The sequence below is a fragment of the Caretta caretta genome, chromosome 8, assembly GCF_965140235.1.
Source record: "Caretta caretta isolate rCarCar2 chromosome 8, rCarCar1.hap1, whole genome shotgun sequence".
Lineage (NCBI taxonomy): Eukaryota > Metazoa > Chordata > Testudines > Cheloniidae > Caretta > Caretta caretta.
The window spans coordinates 34,049,964-34,073,991 of record NC_134213.1 but is presented as its reverse complement, the minus strand read 5'-3'; the positions used below and the strand labels follow the sequence as shown (position 1 = coordinate 34,073,991).

At 47.2% G+C, this 24,028-nt stretch overlaps 1 protein-coding gene across 1 annotated transcript in view; it reads left to right on the top strand.

Annotated features, from left to right (window-relative positions):
• ETF1 (eukaryotic translation termination factor 1) overlaps window positions 1-8,085 on the top strand; it is a 37,576-nt gene extending 29,491 nt beyond the window's left edge. Inside the window, exons 8-11 of the mRNA XM_048860757.2 lie at window positions 799-954; window positions 1,614-1,678; window positions 3,246-3,393; window positions 5,949-8,085. Of these exons, the coding sequence (XP_048716714.1) occupies window positions 799-954; window positions 1,614-1,678; window positions 3,246-3,393; window positions 5,949-6,031 (452 nt within the window). The 3' untranslated portion in view covers window positions 6,032-8,085. The remainder of the gene's footprint in view (window positions 1-798; window positions 955-1,613; window positions 1,679-3,245; window positions 3,394-5,948) is intronic.
• Window positions 8,086-24,028: the final 15,943 nt, after the last annotated feature.

Genomic DNA, 24,028 nt, shown 5'->3' with positions numbered 1-24,028 from the left:
AAACAGTCCCTTCTGGCTGTAACACATGGTTCATAGCATCCGAAAAGGAGTCCCCACCTGTACAGACTAAACAGCTCGTTGGATGTTACCTGCCTCGATAACAATATTAGACTGATGTGATCTTGTGAATAGCCTGCTAGGGAATGACTGGATCCTTAAATACCCATGGAAATACAGCTGGAGCTGATGATGGAGATTGCTCTCCCTTTCCTACCAGTTTGTCTCCATTGTGATCTTTCCATCCATTCTACCCTATTTTTTATCCTTTCATCAGGGTCAGCTTTAGTTTCTCAGGCCTCCTAGTACAGTCAGGGAAAACTCCTCCTCTGCTCTGATCTCTCCCATCTCCAAGAAAATGGGGATTAGACTTTTGCTTTTCTTTGAAATTGCAACAGAAATGATCCTCTCGTCACACACCAGTAGGAAAGCTTAGTAAGACCCACTCTGGGGGATTGTAACAGCAGCTGCCTTACGCTGAAGGGGAATAAAGTTTAGTGCCTGCGTGTGGTTGGTGGCTCGGTGTCAGGTTAGCCTCTCCATCTCACTTCACAGTGCTCCTGAGAGAGCTGCCTAGCTGGCACTGAGACTTCCAAGCTGAGGGCTCTGAGTGACATGTTGCCAGCTCCCTAGCTGGTGATGGATCATTCAGATTCTGCCTGGAATACTAGTGAGTGGCCTGTATAGCCAGGCACAAAACCGTCTCGCTTTACTGTAGCTTTTCTTCAAACGAGGCTTAGTAAAACTTCATGTGACATGATCTGTGTTCACGAGTGTTTCTCTGGTTTCTCTCCAACGCAGGCCGATACTTCGATGAAATCAGTCAGGACACGGGGAAGTACTGCTTTGGCGTTGAAGATACACTGAAAGCTTTGGAAATGGGAGCGGTAGAGATACTGATAGTTTATGAAAATCTGGATATAATGAGATACGTTCTCCACTGCCAAGGCACGGAAGGTATGTCATACTTCAGAGCTGGACTAGGAGCCTGGAGGGGATTAGCTGTTCAGTGTTCCTTGGGAGAACTCTGCTGTTAGGCAGGAGCCTGTGCTTTAAAACCTCCCTTTAAGGAGTTTTTCACAGAAATCCTATAGACAGTCACTAGCTTGTCACTTCCCTACTTGCATGATGATGTGGGAGGAGAAACAAGCAGAGACTGGGTGGGGTGGCATAGCAATGGTGGGAGGGGGGCTTGGCTAAGCAGGATATAGCTTTGTGAAATAGTGTTAAACCCTGCGTTGTGATTGCATTTACACTTCCATAATACAGTGGGAGATTGACTTGACCCTGCAGCATCTAGCCACCAGCCCATTTCCCTCTCTCCTCTTCCCCCCCCCCCCTTCCATCACCACCACCACCCACATTCCTCCATCCTCCTTTTGGCCAGATCCAAAATTCTCTTCCTGCCCCAGCAAGGGCATTACATGTCTAAAGACCTTTTCTGACTTGGCACCTCATGTGCTCAGAGCCTCCATGTGCAGTCTTGCACTGTGTGTTCCCAAACACAAAGGAAGGGATTCAGAGACCTTTAAGACCCCTGTGTTGCACTGGCTTCTGCAGAGTTTCTAGCCTGCTGCTAGTTGCATCAAATCTCTAACACTGTTTTTCTCTCTCAGAGGAGAAGATTCTATATTTGACACCAGAACAGGAGAAAGATAAATCCCACTTCACAGATAAAGAGGTATTTCAATTCCTCAGAATTGTAGTACACTCAGAAAGGATGATTATGCTGTACAGGTGCACGGCTTTGATTGACTCTAACTATGCTTAATGCTCCACACTTAGCTAATGCTCGAATGTTTCGCACCAAATTATGCTCTCTGGCTCCTTACAAAGTCTTGATTTGATGGGCTGCGCTGCAGTCTTTCCTATTCGCTTTGAATGTTACTCCAGATTCTCACCTTGTTGGCTTTTTCCTAATTGATTTCCTTGCTGTTCAGTCTTCATTCTCTGGTCAAATGAGCTTGAAAGGTGAAGTAAAAGGGACTAGGTGAGCACAACTGAATCTAGCTCTTCTGCTTGAGCACATATTCTTTTTGGTCCATTCCTCACCGCCCCGCACCTCGTGCAGCAGTTTACACCAGCGTGAAACATCGCCATTCTGATTGGGTGGCATTAGCACTGGTCTAAATGACTGCTCAAGGTGCAGGGCAATGGAGAATCGCCCCCTAGATATGCTAGGGTTGGTGGACAACTATCCACCATAGTGTGTGCATTTGGGGGTAATTCCCCATCCTTAACTAGAGGACCTTAAGTGCTTTTCCATACAACTTTCCCCTTTCCTTGACTTGTCATGGAAGTCAGGCAGGACCCTGTCCCCTTGGGAAAAACAGCCCTGAAAAGAGACTGAGCTGCTGCAGTTTGACCACATGGCTAGTGTAGCCACTTCCGTCTTGTTTTGTTTTGCTGTTATGGCTGCCATTTAGAGGGCTTGCCGAGGGCCCTAATAGTGGTGGCGGCACAAGGCTCTCGGCTGTCGTGAGAGTGGTCAGTGGTGGATAGACCTTTAAACCACTGATCCCCCTGCCTTAGTGCTCATCTAGGACACTCTGTTCAGGGCCCTCAAAATGAAGAGCATTCATGGGATGATTGTAGGGTGTCTGGTTAAAATGGCCACATTCATCCCACTGCCTTAGATTCCCTCCCCTGCACTCACTCCCAAGTGTGGAAACTAAATGTAGACAAGACTTTCCAAAACTTCCTCTTTCTGAGCTCTCCCTAGCAGGCCCAGCACCAGAGTCTCTCTTCAGGCCTGTGCCGCGGGCATGCCTGGATGCCCATCAGCTACATGCTTAAACAATGGTGTGCCTACAGAGCCAGGACTCTGACAGCACCAGCAGTCCTTTTGTTTGTGAGACCAGAAAGTGCTTATGAAGTTAATGTGAACTGGGACGAAAGAGACCCCTCAGTAGATGCCATGATAATTGACGTCAAAGAAACAGCACTTAAGCCGTGCTTGCTATAGTGACACAGGTACGGCGCTGTAGTTATGCTACTGTAGCACCCATAATGCAGACACTTCCTAGAGCAGTGGGGTTTTCTGTCGTTGTAGGAACTCCACCTCCTTGAGCGATGGTAGCTAGGCTGATGGAAGCATTTGTCTGTCGACATAGCTAGGTCTGTGTCACAGGTTAGATCTGCATAGCTGTGGTACTCAAGTGTGGATTTTTCACCCCTGAGTGCCATAGCTGTTGACCTAACTTTTGAGTGTAGACCGGGCCTTACTTTTTTTTTTTCTTTGTCTTTAGACTGGCCAGGAACACGAACTGATAGAAAGTATGCCCCTGCTGGAATGGTTTGCTAACAACTACAAGAAATTTGGAGCAACGTTGGAAATTGTTACAGACAAGTCACAGGAAGGATCCCAGTTTGTGAAAGGATTTGGAGGAATTGGAGGTAAATTGCAAGAGGAAAACCTAGGCTAAGCCGAAAACGTTGGCCCTATGTAACCTGCTGTTAATCTGGTTCTGAAGCCAGAATAGGAGAGGCTACATTCCCATAGTGTCATGTTTCTCTCTGCTCAGTGAGTCAGTGACTGTCTTTAATTATCTATGTAGTAAGGGCCCCATTCAGTAAAACAACTTTGTGTACGCTACATCATATAGCAGGGGATCTCAAACTGTGGCCCAGGAACAACTGGTGTTCCACAAAGCGCATTTTGGTTCTCAGTGGAGAGGTGGCTGGTCCCATGATGCTGGCTCCCCTTGTATCAGCTGAAAAATGACATTACTGCCCTATCACTCCAGTGCCCATAGTCCTAGAAGGATGAACTTCCTGATTATTGTTCACTTAAGCGAGCATTGCTAAGGATCAGGGCCTTCAGAGCACTTGGGGGCGGGAACTATTCTGTCAAATAGAACTCTGCTCATGATCCCCAGTGTCAGACATTTTACCTAGGCCCTCCTTGGCGGGAGATGAATTCAGAGCTGATGGGTGACTCTCAAGTGAAGGCCTAATCTAAATGATTTCATACTGCGATAACTGTCAGGTGATTTCTTTTATAGCTAGTTACACCTTTACACCCCACCTTGTGGACCCATTTATGCCAGTACAAAGGTTTTTTATACCCACTATAGCTTCTTCCCCTTTCTGTATGGGAGTGAACTATCCCAATATAACTGCATCCATGCCAAGGAGTTGTACTGCTTTAGTTATACCGGTGCAACTTGTCTGGGTGTACCCTGTCTTTTTAGCTGCAGAATGGATGGTGGGGTCACATCCACACTAGACTCCCTGCCCTGTACAGTCTGCCTCAGCCATATTCCAGGTGTTGGGTGGGGGAGAAGATCAGTCTCAGAAACTGCCAGCAATGGTGCTAAGTGGAGCAGGGTTTGACAGTTGTCTGTCCAGCTTGGGACTACCAAGTCACTTCACATTGCCACGAGTACTGACTAGCCCAGTGTCTTTCAGTTATGGGGTCTCCAGTGGACCTTACAAGGAAGGTCCCTCTGCTCTAGCTGCTTCTCTGTGCCAAGAGTTCTGTTCCTGGAAGTCTAGTGACTTGGAAGCATATGAAATATTTGGAAGAAATAAGTGTGACGGGTTGGATCACAGAAAACCCCTTGGGTACTGCCAACTGATGTGCTGAGACTACCTCTGAGCCCGTTTTCCCTGGCAACTTGGGACTTCAGTACCCTGCCTGGTTTGAGCCAGACACGCTAGCCTGCTGCAAACACAGACTCAGGTCTGAACAACATCCCCCAAAAGCTGCAGGCTTAACTGAAAACAGCTTAAGAAGTGTTCCTGTCTCCAACACTCAGATGCCTAGCTCCCAATGCGGTCCAAACCCCAAATAAATCCATTTTACTCTGTGTAAAGCTTATACAGGATAAACTCATAAATTGTTTGCCTCTATAACACTGATAGAGATATGCACAGCTGTTTGCCCCCTCCCTCCCCCCCCCCGGCCAGGTATTAATACATACTCTGGGTTAATAAGTAAAAAGTGATTTTATTAAATACAAAAAGTAGGATTTGAGTGGTTCCAAGTAATAGCAGACAGAATAAAATAAAACACACAAGTCTAAGCCTAATACAGTAAGAAAAGTGAATACAGATAAAATCTCACCCTCAGATGTTTCAATAAGCTGCTATCAGACTGGATGCCTTCCTAGTCTGGGCACAATTCTTTCCCCTGGTACAGCCCTTGTTCCAGCTCAGATGGTAGCTAGGGGATTTCTTATGACTGCAGCTCCCTTTGTTCTGTTCCACCCCCTTATATATCTGTCGCCAGCACACGGCTATGTTTACTTGTAAGTCTTCCTGTATACCTATCTACAGTCAGTTGCCCTAGTTGATGGGAGCCATCAAGATTCCAAACCACCATTAATGGCCCACACTTTGCATAATTACAATAGGCCCTCAGAGTTATATTTCATATTTCTAGTTTCAGATACAAGTGATACTATTTATATAGATAGGATGACCACACTCGTAGATTATAAGCTTTGTACCTTACAATAGACCTTTTGCATGAAGTATATTCTAGTTACATTATATTCACACTTACTAGCATATTTTCATAAAATCATAGAGTGCAACGTCACAATAAGAAGAACTTAAAATTTCTATAGCAGGGGTAGGCAGTTATTTTTTTGTCACGGTCCAGACTCCAGAGAAACGTTTTTCACACTGCAGTAATAATCAGTAAATAGATTTCATGGTCCATTGGCGGTCCGGATTTGGCCTGTGGTCCACCTATTGACTACCTTTGTTCTATAGCATCTTAATTCCACACAGACCAAATACTAGACTCTGTTTTAAAAAAAAAAAAAAAAAAAAAATTGTGGTCTCCATCCTCTATGGTGCAAGTCAGTTTTGAGGAGATCTACAAATTGCTGACTAGCCCGTACGTTAAATGGATCACAGTGTATTGTAAGATATATTTTGTACTGAGCCCTTTCTGGTACACTGTACTAGGAAGAAGCTAAAAGGTGTCTTGTTTTTACTAGGTATCTTGCGGTACCGAGTGGATTTCCAGGGAATGGAATACCAAGGAGGAGATGATGAATTTTTTGACCTTGATGACTACTAGGTAGTCGACCTGGGTCCGGCAAAACGTGCCTCCCCCCTCCAGCATCCAACCCAAGGAGCAAATGGTGGAAAACCCAACAGATCCCTGCCTTAGAATTGGAACATTTCCAGAACTTGATCCATAAGCATTGGATTTAAAAAAACAAAACCCTACACTTTGATTTGTCATAGTGTCAGTACAGCAGCAAACTACTAAGTTCCTGTATGCCACTTTGGACTAATTTAAAAGAATCCCAGTTTTTACTCTTACTCGATGGTGAAATTGGTTGCTCTTGTATTTTATGAAAATGATTTTTTTAACCGTCATGATACATTAACTGCTGTAAACCTTCTTCCTTCAAAAATTAATAGAAGTAAGATCATACTGGTTTGTTTCTTTTATTTTGATTGGAGAAAATCAGTTGCTGCATTTTGCAGTGGCATGACCCATTTACATGGCATTCTCAGCTTAGACTGCAGAAGAAGAAATGTAGTGAGTTATTGGAGACACTTTCTCTGTTTAATATTGGGAGATTAGAGAAGGCACTCAGTGACAAAGTGTGGCTGGAACATGCAGATAGCTTGGGGGGCTGCTTTGACGAGCCAAACTCTTACCTTAATCCGTTTCACAAAAGCGCTACTTGTACAAATTAGGAAGCACACTTCATTGATTGCAATGGAAATGCTACCAGAGTCTTAGCGGGCTTAATTTGGGAATTGAGTGGTGTGGCCTTCACTCTTTTCAGTCTTGACAGAAATAAACACATGATGTAAGGGAAGTAAGGTGGAACCCCTTTGGGTCTCTCTCTCTTTTTTTTGGTAAGATTTTCCTATTTTTGCTTTAGGACTGCATAAAATTTCCTTGATTATGTGAATTTGATTGTTGGTGAACCCATAAATGGAAGCAGGTATTTCACAGGAGCAACTAACAAGATGTGACTGTGATTAAACCCTTGGCACTGGTGGATTTGGAAAACTTGATGCTACTGTTGAACACTAAGGTACCCCATTGGGAAATCCCAGCTCCCCAGCACCAAGGACTTCATAATGGATCAGCAGGTGGTCATGTACATCTGAGACTGAAGTCTAGTCTAGCCTTAGAAGTGGGTTCAAACTTCTGATTATACCCAGACTCTCAAGCAATGTCTTTGTAATACCTGTTAATAGAATACATTTTGAAATTGTAGAAATGGTTACGTTTACCTAGAGCCAAAGGTTAAAATCAGCATTGGCACAAGACCTTTCTGTTCTCTTGGGATAGCAGTTTTCTGATGGGTACTCTGACACTTTAGTGCCTAACTGCTGTCCTTCACTGATTCTTCCTCAGTCACTTTTAGCATGTTGGTTGGAAGCCACTTTTTGTTCCCAAGTGGCATACTTGCATATCGTTCCAATAATCCTGTTTCACTTGAATGGAGGGGAGTGTTTGTCTTAAAACATAGCTTCTGACTGTCACACTGTACTCCTAGAGGTCCAAAATGACTGTCAATGTGAGCAATATAACTTGTACCGCTGTTTTATAACCCAGCAAACAGGTAGTGTTTGCCATTGTCTACAAGGGATGTTCCCATCAAAGCTGGGGTCTATGAAAGTTTCGCAGTTGGGTCTGCTACAGATTTGCACAAAACCCAAGCGCCAGTGAGTTTGCGGTCTTTGAAGCAGTATGTTTGGATTTTGCCATTGTAAATGGGTCTAATGTGACATGACAAGACCAGAAAAATTGGATGTAAATTTACATTTTTGAATATACTGCTTGTTGTTTCACATGATACATTTAGGGTATGCAGCTCCTTTTTGTAGTTTTTATTTTTACTATTTAAGTTTGGAAATGATGCCAAATTTTTGTATTTCTTTAATCAATGTGTTCTCTTTGGTGATATATATTGCATTATATATTGATGTGTATCAATATATACTGATATGTATTACACTTACACATACAAACACATTAAAAGGTGGGTGAGAAATCCTAGCCTTCGCATACTATATAGCCTCTGCAGAGAGATCCCAAGCAGTGATATCTTGGTGTTGTGATGTACAGAAATGGAGAAGAGTATTAAACCATATTTAAGAATATAGCATGGACTCTTGATTTTCTTTTACTAAAGTAATTACTCTTACGGGGGTGATGTTGCTTTACTGGCCTCATGAACTCTCAGCAGAGGCCACCTAGTCAAACAACCTTATTCAATTCTCAAACCTAGGTAGAGCATCTTGTTTCCATTTAGCGCAAAAGCTTCCCCGACTGGCAGCCCAGAGTGCACTGGTCTTTGTTTGGCTTCTCTAATGTTGAGCTGAAATGTAGAATATTAAAAGCATGAGAGGAAAAAACAAATCAAATGCAAGCACTCTGGAACACTGATAAATGCAGTTCTTAAAGATTAGCTGCTTGTTTGTGAACTGAGCGTGGTAAGTGTTGGGCAGTGCCTGGGACGACTGCAGAATGGTGGGTGGTCATCTTGTTGAATGAGATGCAGAAATCACATTCCTACTAGTCTTGTAGCAAAGCAAACTATCAATGCTTTCTAACAGCCTTGTCCTCTCTCACCCCTGTGTTAGTCTGAGTAAGGTAAATTCGGTTCAGGATAGTGCCCAGTACTTGTGGGCCATCCTGTTCCGTGGTCAGTGGTGTTCACTTTCTGTCCCAAATCATTACATTAAATGGGGCCTCCCCAGTAGGTGATCACATTTTCATTAGAGGGACCAATGATTGTAAAATAGCATAAGTACGCTTGGTTGAAAGGTGCTTTCATTTAAGCTTCCCTGTTTATGATATGCACCAGGAGTTTGTGTTGTACTCTGAGTTAAACTCTTGGATAACTGCAATTGAAGCTTGTTAGCATTGGCCAGCTTTGTTTTGATATTAGGCTGCATTGTAACTTTTGAGCAGTGCTATTGTCATGGGTTAGTTTATCGTACTGAAATGTGCTTTCCATATGGAAGATGAGCTGGCAGGCTGGGGTTCATTAGCCCCGACTGCTGCCCTGTGTGACTGATCTCCTCACCTGTTACAGAGCTCTGGGTGAGGTGAGGCTTGTTTTCCTAGCACAGCAAGGGTTGAAGGAACAGATACCAAGTAATTGACATGGTAGCTTGGAATAGTGGAAAATGGAATCATTTTTAATAGAAGATAAAGGGGAGAATGCATCACTGCTGTGGAACTTGTCTGATGGTGGAAGAAGACTGCGAATTTTTATACCATCAAGGAAGGGAAAGCAGCATGAGCTGAAACAGCACAAACAGCCTTCATTGTCAGGCATGGGATTGCAGCAGCCAGTTGGGTCTTCCCCAGATGTTTGACACACCTCCTGGCCAGGTGCAGGATTGGGCATTTCACAACTAAGCAGCTGGCTGTACTGGTGCTGAAATGATTCAGTAATGAGTGAGTATCTAATGTTTCTAAAGTGCATTGTAGTGGTAGCCTGAAACTTCTGGGGGACTTACATTGGAAATAAGAGATCACGTTGTAATCCTTAGTGATTCCTTGTCCTAAAAATACAAGCTACGTCTCCTCTAAGGGAGCTAGGGCTGGCGTCTGAACTCCAGCGTGGCAGTAACTTTTTCTTTACCACTAACAGCCATCAAATCTGGTTGCTAGACCAGCCTCTTGTGGCAGACTAATGGTGACTTCAGACTACTGGCGCCATGGTTCCTTTATATCAACACTCCAAACTATGCATCGCCGATCCAGCTAATCTCACTCATCCAGCTTTGCTGTTCTGCAGTGGGCTTTTCCTCTGCTCCGTAATCGCAGGCAGAGTCAGATTTGTGAGCTGCCAGTAAGGGCTTGGCTCCTGCTTCTGGAGAACTCTCCAGTTGGATCCTCCTCCTGGTGGCAGCAGGTAATTTCCAATCCCCTGATCCCAACTTGAGAGCAGCAGAGAGCCTATTAAACTACCAGCTTGGCTCCAAAATGGCTTCCTTCTCTTCCTGCAAAGAAAAATAACCACCTGACTTGCTGGGCTGCCTTGTTCCTCATGCCAGCCGGACAAGCCCACCACAAGGCACCTCTTTGCACTTATGGCCTGCTGTACTCCCAGCAGCCTTGCCAGGCAAGGAGACTTGCAACTTTTCTTCTTCTACCAGCTTATTTTAGCTCCTGCTCATTCTTCCCACCCACTCTTTGCTGGGAGCAATTTCCTGGCATTTTCCACCTGCGCCTGGCAACTCCGTAAGACAACGAACACTATCCCTGCTTCACCCTCGGCTACCCAGCAGAGCAAAAACAAGCAGGGGAAGATGCGGCTGAGATCTCAAGCGCAGGCATGTCAGTGCTGGATCAGCAGGAGGACTTGGTGGCCCAGTCAACACCAACTGCTCCTTGTGTCCTAGCTCTGTTAGGCCACCAGCTCTCTCCTGTATCAAACATACAAATGAGGTTCCCATAAACAATAGAACTCAAACCTGTGCCTCAAGTAGTGCTGTGTCTCACCCTCTGGTCATGCTGCTGCTGGTTGCCAATGCATCTCTGGCTGGGGATACGTGCTGTTCCTTATTGGTCCTCTCCCCATCAGCAGAGGTGACTGCAATAGCCCATGGTCACCTCTTACAGGCAACAGTATGCCTAGAGCTTTCACCTAATCCCTTCCAGCTGCCTTCCCGCCACAAACGTGCAGGGGTCACATGTGGCCTACTCAAGCCAGGCTGCCTCATGCTTCCTTGTGGGAGCTATAAAGATGGACTCCTACTTCACACATTCACCTACTCTTAAAGTAGTATCAAAATCCAATTTTGCCTGCATCCCATGTTCCGCTAGTGCCCTGGAGAACTTGGTGCTTGGGCCTGATGGTGGTGTCCTTAAATCAACCACTTATCTTCCAGCTCAGGGATGATTTAAAAGTCCTTGTCTTTTTCAGGTATGTGGGTCTAGGGAGACTCTGGCAACAGCATGGATATTTGAATAGAAACAAATAAGACAGGCTGTTCCACAAGGACACCTGACTATGCTAGTCTTGATCTACGAACTCTGAGTAACAATTGACTTCATAGCACAGAGTAGAAGAATCAAGATGAGATCAGCACAAATCTGTCAGGTCCTAGAAAATGTAGTGGATGGTCAAAAATGCAGCTCTGTGGAGCTGGGCAAAGGTCGCTTCTATACACACATCTAGCAGCCCTCCAGCAGAATAACAATCGGAAGGTACATGCGCCTCGATACAAACTCTCCAGAAGCAATTAATGAGCCAGCAGAATCAGGCTGCTGTAAGGGATTGGGATGGACTCCTATTCAAGTGGGTGTACTACCGTGCTGCCATAAGGCCATGACTCCTGTGACCCACAGGGATTCTCTCTACCAAAGGCAGGTCCAGAGCAGATTTGCTGGTCTCCCCTATGCTGGGGGTAATTGCTGCAGCCATCCGTGTCAGCCTTGCTGTAGCTCCAATGCAGCTTTGTTCTACAATCCCTCTGAATCTGTTGGGTGGCAGCATTGTTTAGTTTGGGGGTTCTCAACCTTTTTCTTTCTGAGGTGCCCCCCCCAAATATGCTATTAAAACCCTCCACAGCCCACCTGGGCCTCAACTACTTTTCTGCATATCCAGTAGATTAAAAGCCAGGGCTGGTGTTGGGGGGTAACCAGCAGGGCAAAGTTGCTCAGGCTTTGGCTTCAGCCCCGTGCGGCTTGGGCTCTGGCTTTCTGCCCTGAGCCCCAGAGTGTCAAACACTAGCCCTGCTGTCTGGTTTATTTTGGCAGATGCCCTGAAACCTGCTCACAGCACTCCTCCCCTCTTCTCCCCCCCCCCCCCCCCCGCCCCACCCCTGCCCGGCGGCCCTGGACACCTGGTTGAGAACGACTGGTTTAACTCACCAGCCAAGTAATATCCAAAAGTTGCGTATCCTCAGACTTGTGATCGCTGGCATTTAATCTGCAGAGCTGGCAATGCTTTGGAAAGGGACGCAGACTCGAGTCTGTTGGAACGCAGCTGAGTGTGTACACTTCCAGACAAAGCTGTGTAGAATCCTAAAGCTTAAGCTCACAAGAGACCATTAGACCCAGTGTAGCCTCCTGTATATCTCAGGTCACTAAAATTCACCCAGTGACCCCTGTACTGAGCCTAACCTGTTTCTGACTAAAGCATAACTTGTGTGTTTGGCTGAAGCATGTCTTTCAGAAAGGCATCCAGGCTTGATTTGAAGCCATCAGGAGATGGAGAATCCACCACTTTCTTTGTCCAGGATGACTAGCAGAGCGATTTACCTCTTGACATGTTGGGAACTTCTTGTAGAGCATCCTGAAAGAGCATTTTAATCCACTGTGAAGGTGGTAGAATCAGGCTGGGATCCAAAATCCTGTTCCTATCATCTTTTTGCATGGCTACCCTGTTGAAATGCAGAGATTTGAAAAAGTAACTTAATAGTTTGGCTCAGATCTTCCATCTGACCTTAAAATAACCCAGGTAGTTTTATGAGCACGTGTTGCTTATTTGCTTCTGCTAGGGCTGCCTCAATATGCAGAGAACTACTTTTGTGCCTAGCTGGGAATGCATCCTGATAATTCAGTAGCTAAAATTTGTGAAGGGCTTTAACTCATGCCTATCAGAGTACCTCTAATGTGGCATGTACCTTCTCATCAACCATCAGGCACTGGTTCCTTTACAGAATTGGTTAGTTAAGGTGAGTTCCTCACACTCTCACGGTTGTTTTAGATAAGGTAAACTGGCCATCTGCAGCACTTGTACACTGGCTCCTTTCCCTGGATGTTTGCATTTGTTTAATTGGGCATCAGATTAGAGATGTTCAGGCTTTTTTTCCACTTTAGTCTACTTTCAAACTACCTGAACCAGTCAGGAAAGAGGTCCATGAATTGGACTGGTTAGCTAGTCTGCTTACCGTTGTTTAAAAATGTCCCACATTCCAACTTCTTGTCCATCTGCACCGTCATTAACCACCTTACGTCCCTTCTGCTAAATCCATGTCCTCTTCTGATATGTTGCAACCTGGAAGTCTGAGAACACTTTTTTGCATTTGTATGTGAATTGTTTTGGGGGCCTTCTGTGGGAGGTGCTGGAATGGCATTAAACTGTATCCCAAATGTGAGAAGGAAGAGGGGTTGGACCTGTGAAGAAAAGAGGAGCCAGCTGCTGAGGGGATTACTAGAGAAGCTTCCATTAAGGGCTGGGTTGGAAGGAAGCGCACGGTACCTTGAGGTACTGGGGTTGTGTTAGGAGCAGAAGGGCTAAAAATGGATGTGGGGCTGTTTCTTGGGGTGTTTGGGATGGTGGTGGGGGAAGTGTTATGTATATGTGGGAATTGTTGCATCTCTGTAGGTGAGGTGTTGAAATGTTGGCAGCACAACCCTGCATGGTATTTAGGTGGTGTCAGTTACTGGGTAAGTGCACTCCTGTCCCCCCGGTCTCGGGCTGGTCTCAGCCTCAGGCTGGCATCTCAATTATTTTCCAGGAAGGGGTCTCTGTAGGTCTAAGCTGTCTGTAGCCAGCTCACACCCCGCCACCCCTGCAGGCTTCCTAGAAGTCTGGCTGTCATTCATTCCCTTAACAAACCATTTCTCCCTCCCCCTTCTCAAGGGCAGAATCAAAAGTTGTTTTGAGTCAAGTCCTAGCCTGGCAAAGCAAAGTTTGCCTCTTCCTTGGATATAAGGGCCTCAAAAGAAATAGGGGTACCAGCCAACCCCTCAAAAATAGTTTTTCCTTTTGGCTGGTACCCCTAAGTGTTTATCTGAAGGTTGCTTACCTAGATCCACCGTGCTACTTCCCTGTTGGCTTTCCCCACAGCCCCTTACTAAGGAAGATCAATGAAGTCATACAGGCATGTCTTAAATTAGATATATACTCACTTCACCTCCCTGCCCAGGTCAAATACCATGTTCATAAAACCAGTACGTCTTCCTATGCTTAAATTATTACATAGCCTCGTCACCACTGGCCCAGGACAATTCCCGTCCAAGAGGAGGATACATGTCGTAACTGGCTGCATAGACTTTGCAGCTGTTACTGGATCTGTATATCAGGGCTGCAGTGTACTTGTTCTGAGCTTTACCTGTGGGAAGCAAAAGTTCAGTGAAGGTGCAACCTCTCTGATTCAGCAGCTGTGCACAGGTTTGGTTACACACTTGTTTGAAACCCAGCAGAGGAGGGTTTTCATACCCAACCCTATGCCACAGCAGGTCTGCCCCTTGGACCAGCAGTAATCAACCAGTCTCTACTGCCTTTATTTCACTCAGAAGCTGTGTCTTGCCCTGTATAAGAACAGGTGCCAGAAGAGAAATTGGGAATATTAAGAGGGAGACATAAGGGGCAAAGCTCTGAGTCTGACCTGCTTTGGGGCAGCCTCATTCCGGGATGAAGTTCAGTCCAGTCCATCTCTGTAACTATCTCCTGCTGGGAAACTGTCTAGGACAGAGGTGGACAAACTGCAGCCCACAGGCTGCATCTGGCCCATCAGACCTTTTAATCCAGCCCTCAAGCTTCAGCTGGGGAGCAAGATCGGGGGCTTGCCTCGCGTCGTATGTGCCATGGCTCCGTGCAGCTCCCGGAAGCAGTGGCATGTGTCCCCTCTGGCTCCTATACATCAAGGCAGCCAGGGGGATCCACATCCTGCCCCCACCCCAAGTGTCGGTTCTGCAGCTCCCATTGGCTGGGAATTGCAGCCAATGAGAGCTGCAGAGCGGCATCTGCGGATGGGGAAACATGCAGAGCTGCCTGGCTGTACCTCTGTATAGGAACCAGAGTGGGGACATGCTGCTGCTTCCGGGAGCTGCTTGAGGTAAGCGCTGCCCAGAGTCTGCACCCTGACCTTCTCCTGCCCTCCTTTGGCTCCCAGCCTGGAGTTCCCTCCTGCACCCCAGCCCCGTCCCAGCCCAGAGCCCCCTCCTACACCCTGAACTCATTTGGCCCCACCCCAGAGCCTGCACCCCCAGTTGGAGCCCGCACCCCCTCCCACCCCTCAACCCCCCAATTTTGTGAGCATTCATGGCTTGCCATGTATGTACTGAGCAGAGGCAGCTGGGAGCGCAGGTAGAAGGGTAAGATTAAGCAGCCTGAGGGAGGAGAAGAGAACATTCCTTCGTGGCTGAGACAGCTGGCAGGCCTCTGTCTAGCCAAGGGCATTGTTGTTTCCCCCTCCAGTCCCAGCCTGTGTTGAGTTTTCCCGTGTTCGTGAGGCTGCGTGAGTTGCATGCAGCTGCCATAAAGCAATCTCCCTTTGACATTCCTGATCCCCACCCAATGGCAATTTTCCAGCCTGAATACCAGCCAACTTCAATATTTTCTTCTCAAAATAATGAGTAGGTAAGTAGGGCAACGCTGCCCGGTTAGGTCCGGTACCCTCTGCTAGCTGAGCAGAGGGGAACTCCCGCAAGTCATCCAGGTGGAGTCCTGGACAGAGACTCCCCTTTGCGGCAGCTGGGAAGTACTGTCATAAGAGTCAACGCCTCGGGAAGCTGCGCGGGCGAATACCAGCTGCTGTATGCTCCTCTGCTAATCGCTTCCTGGCCGCACACAGGAGACCGAGTGCTCCAGCTCCTGCCTGATACCAGTCGTCCTCTCCTGTGTGTCAACACCCTGCTGCCGGTTTGACCTGGTTGTCCGATTAAGTGGGAGGTGAGGCGCAATGGCTGGGAATGCAGGGCAGCACCTCCTCCACATAAGAGTCTCAACCCATCCCAGCAGCAGTCCTCTTCAACCCAGATTCATGCTCCATAAACACCCTTGGAACACCCAGTTTCCCCCATGCCTTTTGCATGGAACCTTCAGTGTTCTTGGACTTTTCCTCCTGTTGATTGTATTTCTGAGATATCCACAACGTCACGGAGGGGGGCCGTGAAATGACTTATGGACCTGCAGCTGTAGAATACTGCTCTGCAGATGTCATAGGTGAGAGAGAGAGAGAGAGTGTGTATTTCTAAGTCACAGAACTGAGTGGCTGCTGTGCGCCACTCATCCTCCCAGCGTGGCTTTGTTCTTGTCCGAGTTACAAAGTCGTCAGTAAACCCATGTGCAATCACACTGGAAACAATGTGTGGGGGGAGACCCAGGTGGGAGACTGCATGATCCTGCGCCGCAGTGGGGGGCATCTACAGCAAAACAAAATGGTGGTGAGAAGGGATGTTCCCCCTCCCCCACCTTGTGGTTGCACCTCCTGTGATACACAATCTGTGGCAACCAAATGTCACAGTGCTGGGTCTGATGTAGACAGCTCTCCTTGGCCCAAGCCTGATCCTGAAACTAGGGTCTCTGACCTCCATCCCCTGGGAGCAGATGGCATGTGGGGGCTGTGCTGATGGCTTCACTTCCCCCAAACACAACTTAATCGTAAAATATCAGGGTTGGAAGGGCCCTCAGGAGGTCAGCAAGTCCAACCCCCAATGTGGAATGTTAATGTGGAATCTCCCTGCATTTCACAGGAATCACTTCCTCTGTCTTGATTCAGGCCCCTAGAATGAAACTGAACTCGCGCTGGCCCTTGAAAATGTGTTCTGGTCATCACATGCCTTCCGCGGGTGTAATGATCTGACCAGCTGAGGGGTCTTGTGAGCACCAAGGAAAGCAGAGATTCTGAATCACAATTCAGTATGTTATCAGCAGTAATTACTTGTACTGCAGGAGCAGCCAGAGGCCCCTTTATTTTGCAAGGTACAGTACGAAGCCAGATGAAAATATGGTCGGGCCCCGAAAGAGCTTAACTGTTTGTGTTGTCCTTTATCAAATCAGTCTGCTCCTTGTTAATCAACTTCTGGATTTTCATGTTAGCTCAGATTGTTGCCAGTGCATTTTATATTGTAAGTTAGTATGGGATCCATTGGATTTAAGCATTATGCAGAACTGCCAGCATGCTTTGGTCACTGGAGAATGCTTGAAATACCCTGAAGGGCAGCGGAGAGGGTACTTTTTTTTAGGGACATTCAGAGCTAAAATGTTCCCTGCAATACACTGGAACAGGATATTGAAATGCGTGATTTTTTTCTACATTCTCTTTTCACGTGTTCCTGTTAAACCAATCCCTTTAAAGCTCCACCTCCCTTTTCCATGTCCCCTGCTCATAGATGAGCTGGGAGTAGGTGGTGTTCAATGGGGTTTGGCCTGAGGCTTGGTTTTTAAATGATCTAGAGCAGTTTAGTGAACCTGCACATGAGCGTATACATGTTAAGCAAAGCAATGGGCAGAAGCAATAACCTGGCTGGCCTGCTCTCTAATACCTTCTGGGACCATGGGGTAAAGGGAAAGGCAGATTCCATCCTCTCTGTTGCTAAAGCCTCTTCTGGTCAGGGACATGAATGACTGGATCTCAGATATAGACAAAGTAACAATTTACGTATCAGCCAAGTCTTACCATCCCAGCTCCCCCCTGCACCAGGCCTTGGCATCCTCTCAATCCACTCTGTTCTTGCTGCCCCCGAGTGAACAGCACGTCCTCATGACACTCAGGAGCGTCTCACGGGGGCTCAGTTAAGTCCAGAACTGCTGGAGGGAACTTCTGTTGGGTTGGTTGTTAAATAGAAATATAAGTTTTATCTCTACTTTGTTGGTAAGACTCTCTGGATAACAGCTGAACTGGCACGGTTGTGCCGGCAGAGCTGCCATGCAATGAAACCTCTCTAATACAGAGAGCTTAATTTGTCATGAGACTATTTAAAACTTTTGGTCTGATTCCCATTTACACTAAGGCCCCTTTACACCACAGCAGAAGTGTTGAGGGGCCTAGGGTAACTGAGAATCAAGCCCTTTGTCTTTGGTTTGGCTAGCCCTGACTGACTCATATGCCTCATAAATTGTTCTCCTTTGGCCCTGCAAGGGAGGCTGTAGGCCAGGGGTGGGCAAACTTTTTGGCCTGAGGGCCACATCCAAAACTGTATGGAGGGCCGGGTAGAGAAGGTTGTGCCTCCCCAAAAAGCCTGGCCTACGCCCCCTCCCACTTCCCACCCTCTCACTGCCCCCCTCAGAACCTCCAACCCATTCAGACCCCCCTGCTCCTTGTTCCCTGACTGCCCCCTCCCGGGACCCCCCCGCCCCTAGCTGCCCCCCTGGAGCCCCATCCCCTATCCAACACCCCCTGCTCCCTGTCCCCTGACTGCCCCGCCCCCTGTCCACACCCCCGCCCTCTGACAGGCCCCCAGGACTCCCACGCCTATCCAACCATCCCTGTACCCCCCAGAACCTCCACCCTATCCAACTGCTCCCTGTCCCCTGACTGCCCCCCGGTACCTCCTGCCATTATCCAACCCCACCCCCTTACCATGCTGCTCAGAGCACCAGGACTGGCAGCCGAGCCGCCTGGCCAGAGCCAGCCATGCTGCCACGCAGTCTAGAGCAGCGGGGCAGGCCGATAGCTCTTGCAGCCACGCTGTCCGGCAGGAGCTCACAGCCCAGCCACCCAGAGCACTGGTGGCACAGAGAGCTGCAGGAGATGGGGGACAGCAGGGGAAGGACCGGGGGCTGGGCTAGCCTCCCCGGCTGGGAGCTCAAGGATCAGGCAGGATGGGCTGCAGTTTGCCCATCTCTGCTGTAGGCTCTGCCACACAAGTAGTGTTGAAGAAATTGCATTTGGGCAAGTCAGTCTCTAATTTAGGAGGCTCTTAGGTTCCTTATTAGGGTGACCAGATAGCAAGGCTGAAAAATCAGGACAAGAAGTGGGGGGTAATTGGTGCCTATAGAAAACAAAGCTACGAATATTGGGACTGTCCCTATAAAATTGGGACATCTGGTCACCCTATTCTTTACTGACAGTTTAAACTGACATTTGACTGACTTGAATTCAGTTTTTTGAAAAGAGAAATAATTGTGAAGTGGGATGAGTCATGGAGTGAGGGTTTTGTCTTCAGTTGTTGTGTATCTGTTTTTAATATAGTGCTGAGGGTTCGGACATGATTTGTTGTTTTATCATTCAATTTCTTGATGTCTGTGGTTTGTGATTTGAGAGTTGGATGTTGTTGAAGCTCCATTGGGCAACTACAGAGCAGGGGCATTATGACCAAAGACCAATCAAAAGGTGGGAACAAGGAGACAGGTAAGCATCCAGTGCAGCCAGCTCTCTGCAAACCACACCAGCAAGTGCTTGGCAGAGCCCCAGTTGGACATGGACTACAGTTTGGAAGCTTATAGCAGGGTGTGAGCTGATCACTTGCCAGGCTCAAGAAGCTGTTTCCCCACAATGTAGATAATTGCCCCCATTGCCTAGCTGTAATGTGGGTTAATGCTGGTTTTGCAATCCCCTGAAACAACAGATGCTGGAAACAGGAGCACCGCCTAGACGACCGGACCTGGTGTGGTAAGTCCAAGGATCCTATGTAAATAATAACCATGATATAAAAACAGATTTGTCTCTAGACTGAATGGTTCCAATTAGCTGCTCTCATAGAGGAAGTGCCTCTCTCTTTTCGCACAAGTAGGCAATTTTTGAGCACTTAATTTGTTTTGCTGCATTCCCAAGGGCTGCTAAATTGGTCCTGGTCTCTTCACTGAGATGTAACATTAATAGATATGATTTTAATAGATTTTGATGGATTAAGCCACTTTGGAAAGGCTCCATGAAAAGCAGCATCCAGGATACAATTAAACAAAGGGATATAGAGGTGGATGGGGCCAAAGACACGGTTCTAAAAACAAGATGTTTCAAAGTGTGGACACCCACAAGAAAAGTGTCTCCTTTCCAGGAAGCAGGTGTCTGTCCCACAAAGCTCTTTTGTTGCTCTGTAGCAGTGGTTCTCAAAGCCGGTCCGCCGCTTGTTCAGGGAAAGCCCCTGGCAGGCCAGACCGGTTTGTTTACCTGCCGCGTCCGCAGGTTCGGCCGATCGCAGCTCCCATGGGCCGCGGTTCGCCGCTCCAGGCCAATGGGGGCTGCAGGAAGGGTGGCCAGCATGTCCCTCGACCCACGCCACTTCCTGCAGCCCCCATTGGCCTGGAGCGGCGAACCGCAGGCAGTGGGAGCTGCAATTGGCCAAACCTGCTGACGCAGCAAGTAAACAAACCGGTCTGGCCCACCAGGGGCTTTCCCTGAACAAGCGGCGGATCAGCTTTGAGAACCACTGCTCTATAGCACTCAAGGTTTGCAAATGTTGCAAGATACAAGCTGAACAGGGCAGGGGCAGCTTCGCTGAAATCAGTCAAAAGAATTGGGCCTGCTGTCTCCAAGCCAATTTGGCCCACAGCCTTGTGTTACTATTATAAATGATGGGACCCCCTTGCTGGCCAGCCAGTGCCTGGGATTTTCCAGACCTCTGATGTTCTTTGCTTTTGCTAACTCTTCTTGTGTGCAGCTTTCAGACTGCCGGGATTCCTGCTTTGCTGGTGAGGAGACAAGTCCCTCACCTGGTGGAATGAAAGGTCACTAATAGGGGTGGTGTTGCTCTTTAGATGGTCTCACTGGGGCCCCTTTGAGCTGCTCCTGTGGTGTAACTGGGCCCCATAACTAGTTTGTCAGAAGAGGGAGGCAGGGAGGGGCTCGGGAGCACGCTGCAGTGTGGCTCTTCTTGGCTCGCTCGACAGCCCTAAGATGGAGCAATTATGAGTAGGGTTGCCAACCCTCCAGGATTGTCCTGGAATCTCCAGGGATTAAAGATTAATCTTTAATTAAAGATGGTCATGTGATGAAATCTCCAGGAATTTGTCCAACCAAAGTTGGCGGCCCTAACTATGAGCAGCCCTGACTCATACATTCACAGCTCCTGACTTGTGCTGATATCATATAATTGTATATTCCTCCAGTGTATTTTAAGCCTGAATCTCTGCCTGGACTAGGTGGTAATGACCAGTCCTTCTGCAATGAGGATAAGTTAAGCTTTGTGAAACCCTGCTCAGCTGATGCTTCCCCAGGTGAGCAGAACCAGTCACAGCAGCTCCTGCAAAATCTGATGAAGTGAGCTGTAGCTCACGAAAGCTCATGCTCAAATAAATTGGTTAGTCTCTAAGGTGCCACAAGTACTCCTTTTCTTTTTGCAAAATCTCAGTTTCCTTTGAGTTTCTGCCATTTCCAGTTGCAAATTTTAAAAAAATAAAAATAAAAAAATGGAGTACAACCAATGCAGCAGGTGCTGCAGTTACGCGGCTCAGCCTATAGGGGGAGCTTCACTGTCTCCACTCCCCAGCAGCAGGGAGGTGCATCTGCCATTACTTTAGCTGCATCCTCCTGGCTCCATGAACCTTGGACTGACCTAAGGGGCTGGGCTCCTCTGCACTCCCCTCCCTTGGGCCAGGCCTCTTTCCTGCCCCCAGCCACATGAAGGTAAACCCCAGAAAGCTGCTGCTTTGCCATGCTACAGCCTGCATGCCCAGCTCCAGCATTGCCCACTCAGGCAGAGGGAAAGGAAGAAAAGAGATCCCAGCAACTCCTGTGGCCCCCTCCTTAAGCAAGGAAGGCTAGAGCAGCAGAGCCCTGGGCTTCTCCACAGCAACTGCGGCTGCAGTGCTGCCTGGGGCTTCGATGGGAACACAGAGGCGCTTGGCACAGGGGAAGAGACTAGGCCTGGCTGGGGAAGAGGAGACAGCTGCGAAGAGCTGCTGCTGGTCAGAGGGGAGAGCAGAGGAATTTGGTGGGGGGTGACTGGTGACTCAGTTAGGGTCTGGCTGAGCCAGGGGATTGAGCAGAGTGTGCATGGCAATGGTGTGTGTGTGTGTGTTATACAGGGTCAGATTTAGCTGTGCCCTTTCCCTTTAAGGATTGAAGGTCTGCTGAGGGGGCCAAAATGGGCAGCTCTGGTTGCAGCAGCAGAATTGGGTGTACTCCAAGGGTATGTCTACCCTGCAATTAGACACCCGCAGCTGGTGCGTGCCAGCTGATGGGCTCACGGGGCTCAGGCCAAGGGGCTGTTTAATTGTGGTGTAGACATCTGGGCTCGCCTTGGGGCCTGGGCTCTAGGACCCTGTGAGATGGGAGGGTCCCAGAGGTCTCCCAAGCATTACACTGCAATTAAACAGCTCCTTAGCTGGAGCCTGAGTCAGCTGGCGTGGGCCAGCCGCAGGTGTCTAATTGCAGGGTAGATGTACCCTGAAAGACCTGAGAAGCAATGGGGCTTATGCAATCTAGGTGTGTTTTCATACTAAGTTAAATAAAACTACAAATTTCAAACTGCCCCGCTCTGGGAGTGTAAAGTGCATTTTAACTCCTGTTGAATTGTGTGCATGTGTGTGCACATGCTTGTGAGAAAGTCAATGTCTGGATGTGCGTGCAGTATGTGTGGGGGCCAGTTGTGTGTCTTGATGTTTGGGATGGGCTATGAGATTTTTGCCCTGGCTGGTACATTTTCTTGCCAATTTTGCAAGACTATATATACAAATAAACTATAAACATTGGATGCTGATAGGGTGACCAGATGTCCCGATATTAGTCTTATATATGTCAACTATACTTCCGCCACCCCTCCCTGAAAAAAAGTGTCTAGATTTTTCACACTTGCTATCTGGTCACCCTGTATGCCGAAGTTGATCTTCGGTGACAAGCAACAGTTGGGTTTTTACTTGAGACTGGCTGTTAAAAGTCAAACACGTGTACAGGAATCCTTGGGGATACTTTAAAATAGCTGCTGAACATTGTTGCCTATTGCAGCTGATGGTTGCTGCAGATTTTACTTTTATATAAGCATCCTCTGGCGATGTGGCACCCAGAATTCACTTGGCTGGAAGGGAGGTAATTTGGAGGGGACTAGTCAGGTTGGTTTGGGGTCTCTTCAAGGTCAGGGATCCGCAAGACAATTTAGCAATTGCCAGTTGCGTTCCTTGCTCCCCAAGTATTTTTTGTGCTTCCTTCAAATGTTCAGCTAAAACACGGTTTACAGCAGATGCTCGCTTTTTAGATTTGGTTTTCCTCCCAAGCCTGCCCTTGGACAAATGGCATTTCCCAAGTAGACCGAGAGAGAATCATTCGTCTGAGTTGGAATTGGTCAGCAGCTGCCTCTGGATTGCCTCTTTTTTTTTTTTTTTAACATACACAGCAGCATTTTTTTTTTTAATTCCAGAAGTTCAACAAGCTGCGCTGTTCATTCACTTCCAAAACCAGCATGTATAGCACTAGATGACGTCTCCGTGCTGCTCTTGCCCTTTGTTTTTATCTCATTTCGAGGAGGAACAAGCCCCCGCTGCATCTGCTTTGTAACTGTTGGCCACAATTTATTTTACAAGCAGTTCTTTCATTATTCATTCTAACAATTGTATATTTATGCCTTTTGTGATCTTCTGCCTGGGGATTTAACCATCTCAAGAACCAGCCCAACAGGTGAACTATCCAGTTTCTCAGCAACTCAAGAAAAACTAAAGGTCATACATTTCCATGGCTTACATGCCAGTAAGCTTACTACAAAGCCTGCCTCAGTTCTGTGCATGAGTTAAAACCCATGATGAGATGTGGATGCTATAACAATAGTCCCACACAAGACAGGCAGTGGTATAAAAGCAGTCTCTGTGTAGAACTGTGTTGCCCAAACTCCCAAAAGCTGAGCTGCCCTTCAGGAAGATGAAACCAAGAGCACTCTGCTTCAGCCTGCCATGTGTTGGTAAAGGCCCTGTCTTAAATAAGCAGTCACTTACAGCAGATTGTGTCCATCTTCCTAATTCATCAATTATAAAGCCAGAAGTGACCACTGTTGTCATAAATATAAAGGGAAGGGATTAAGAAGCTCTGATACAGTACTATACAATCTTCTTACCTGTAAAGGGTTAAGAAGCTCAGGTAACCTGGCTGGCACCTGACCAAAATGACCAATAAGGGGACAAGATACTTTCAAATCTGGGGGTGGGGGGAAGGCTTTGTCTGTCTGTGTGATGCCTCTGCTGGAGACAGATCAAGAAAGCAAGCAAGCAATCCAGCTCCTATAGAGTTAGTAAGTAATTTAACTAGAAAATGTGTTAGATTTTCTTTTGTTTTTTTGGCTTGTGAAATTCGCTGTGCTGTGTATTTTTTTTTTTTTTGGTATCTTTTTGTAACTTAAGGTTTTGTCTAGAGGGATTCTCTATGTTTTGAATCTGACTGCCTGTGAGATTATCTTCCATTCTAATCTTAAGAGTGTTTCTTTATCTTTTTTTGTTCTTCTAATAAAGTTCTGTTTTTTAAGAATCTGATTGGGTTTTAGGGTCCT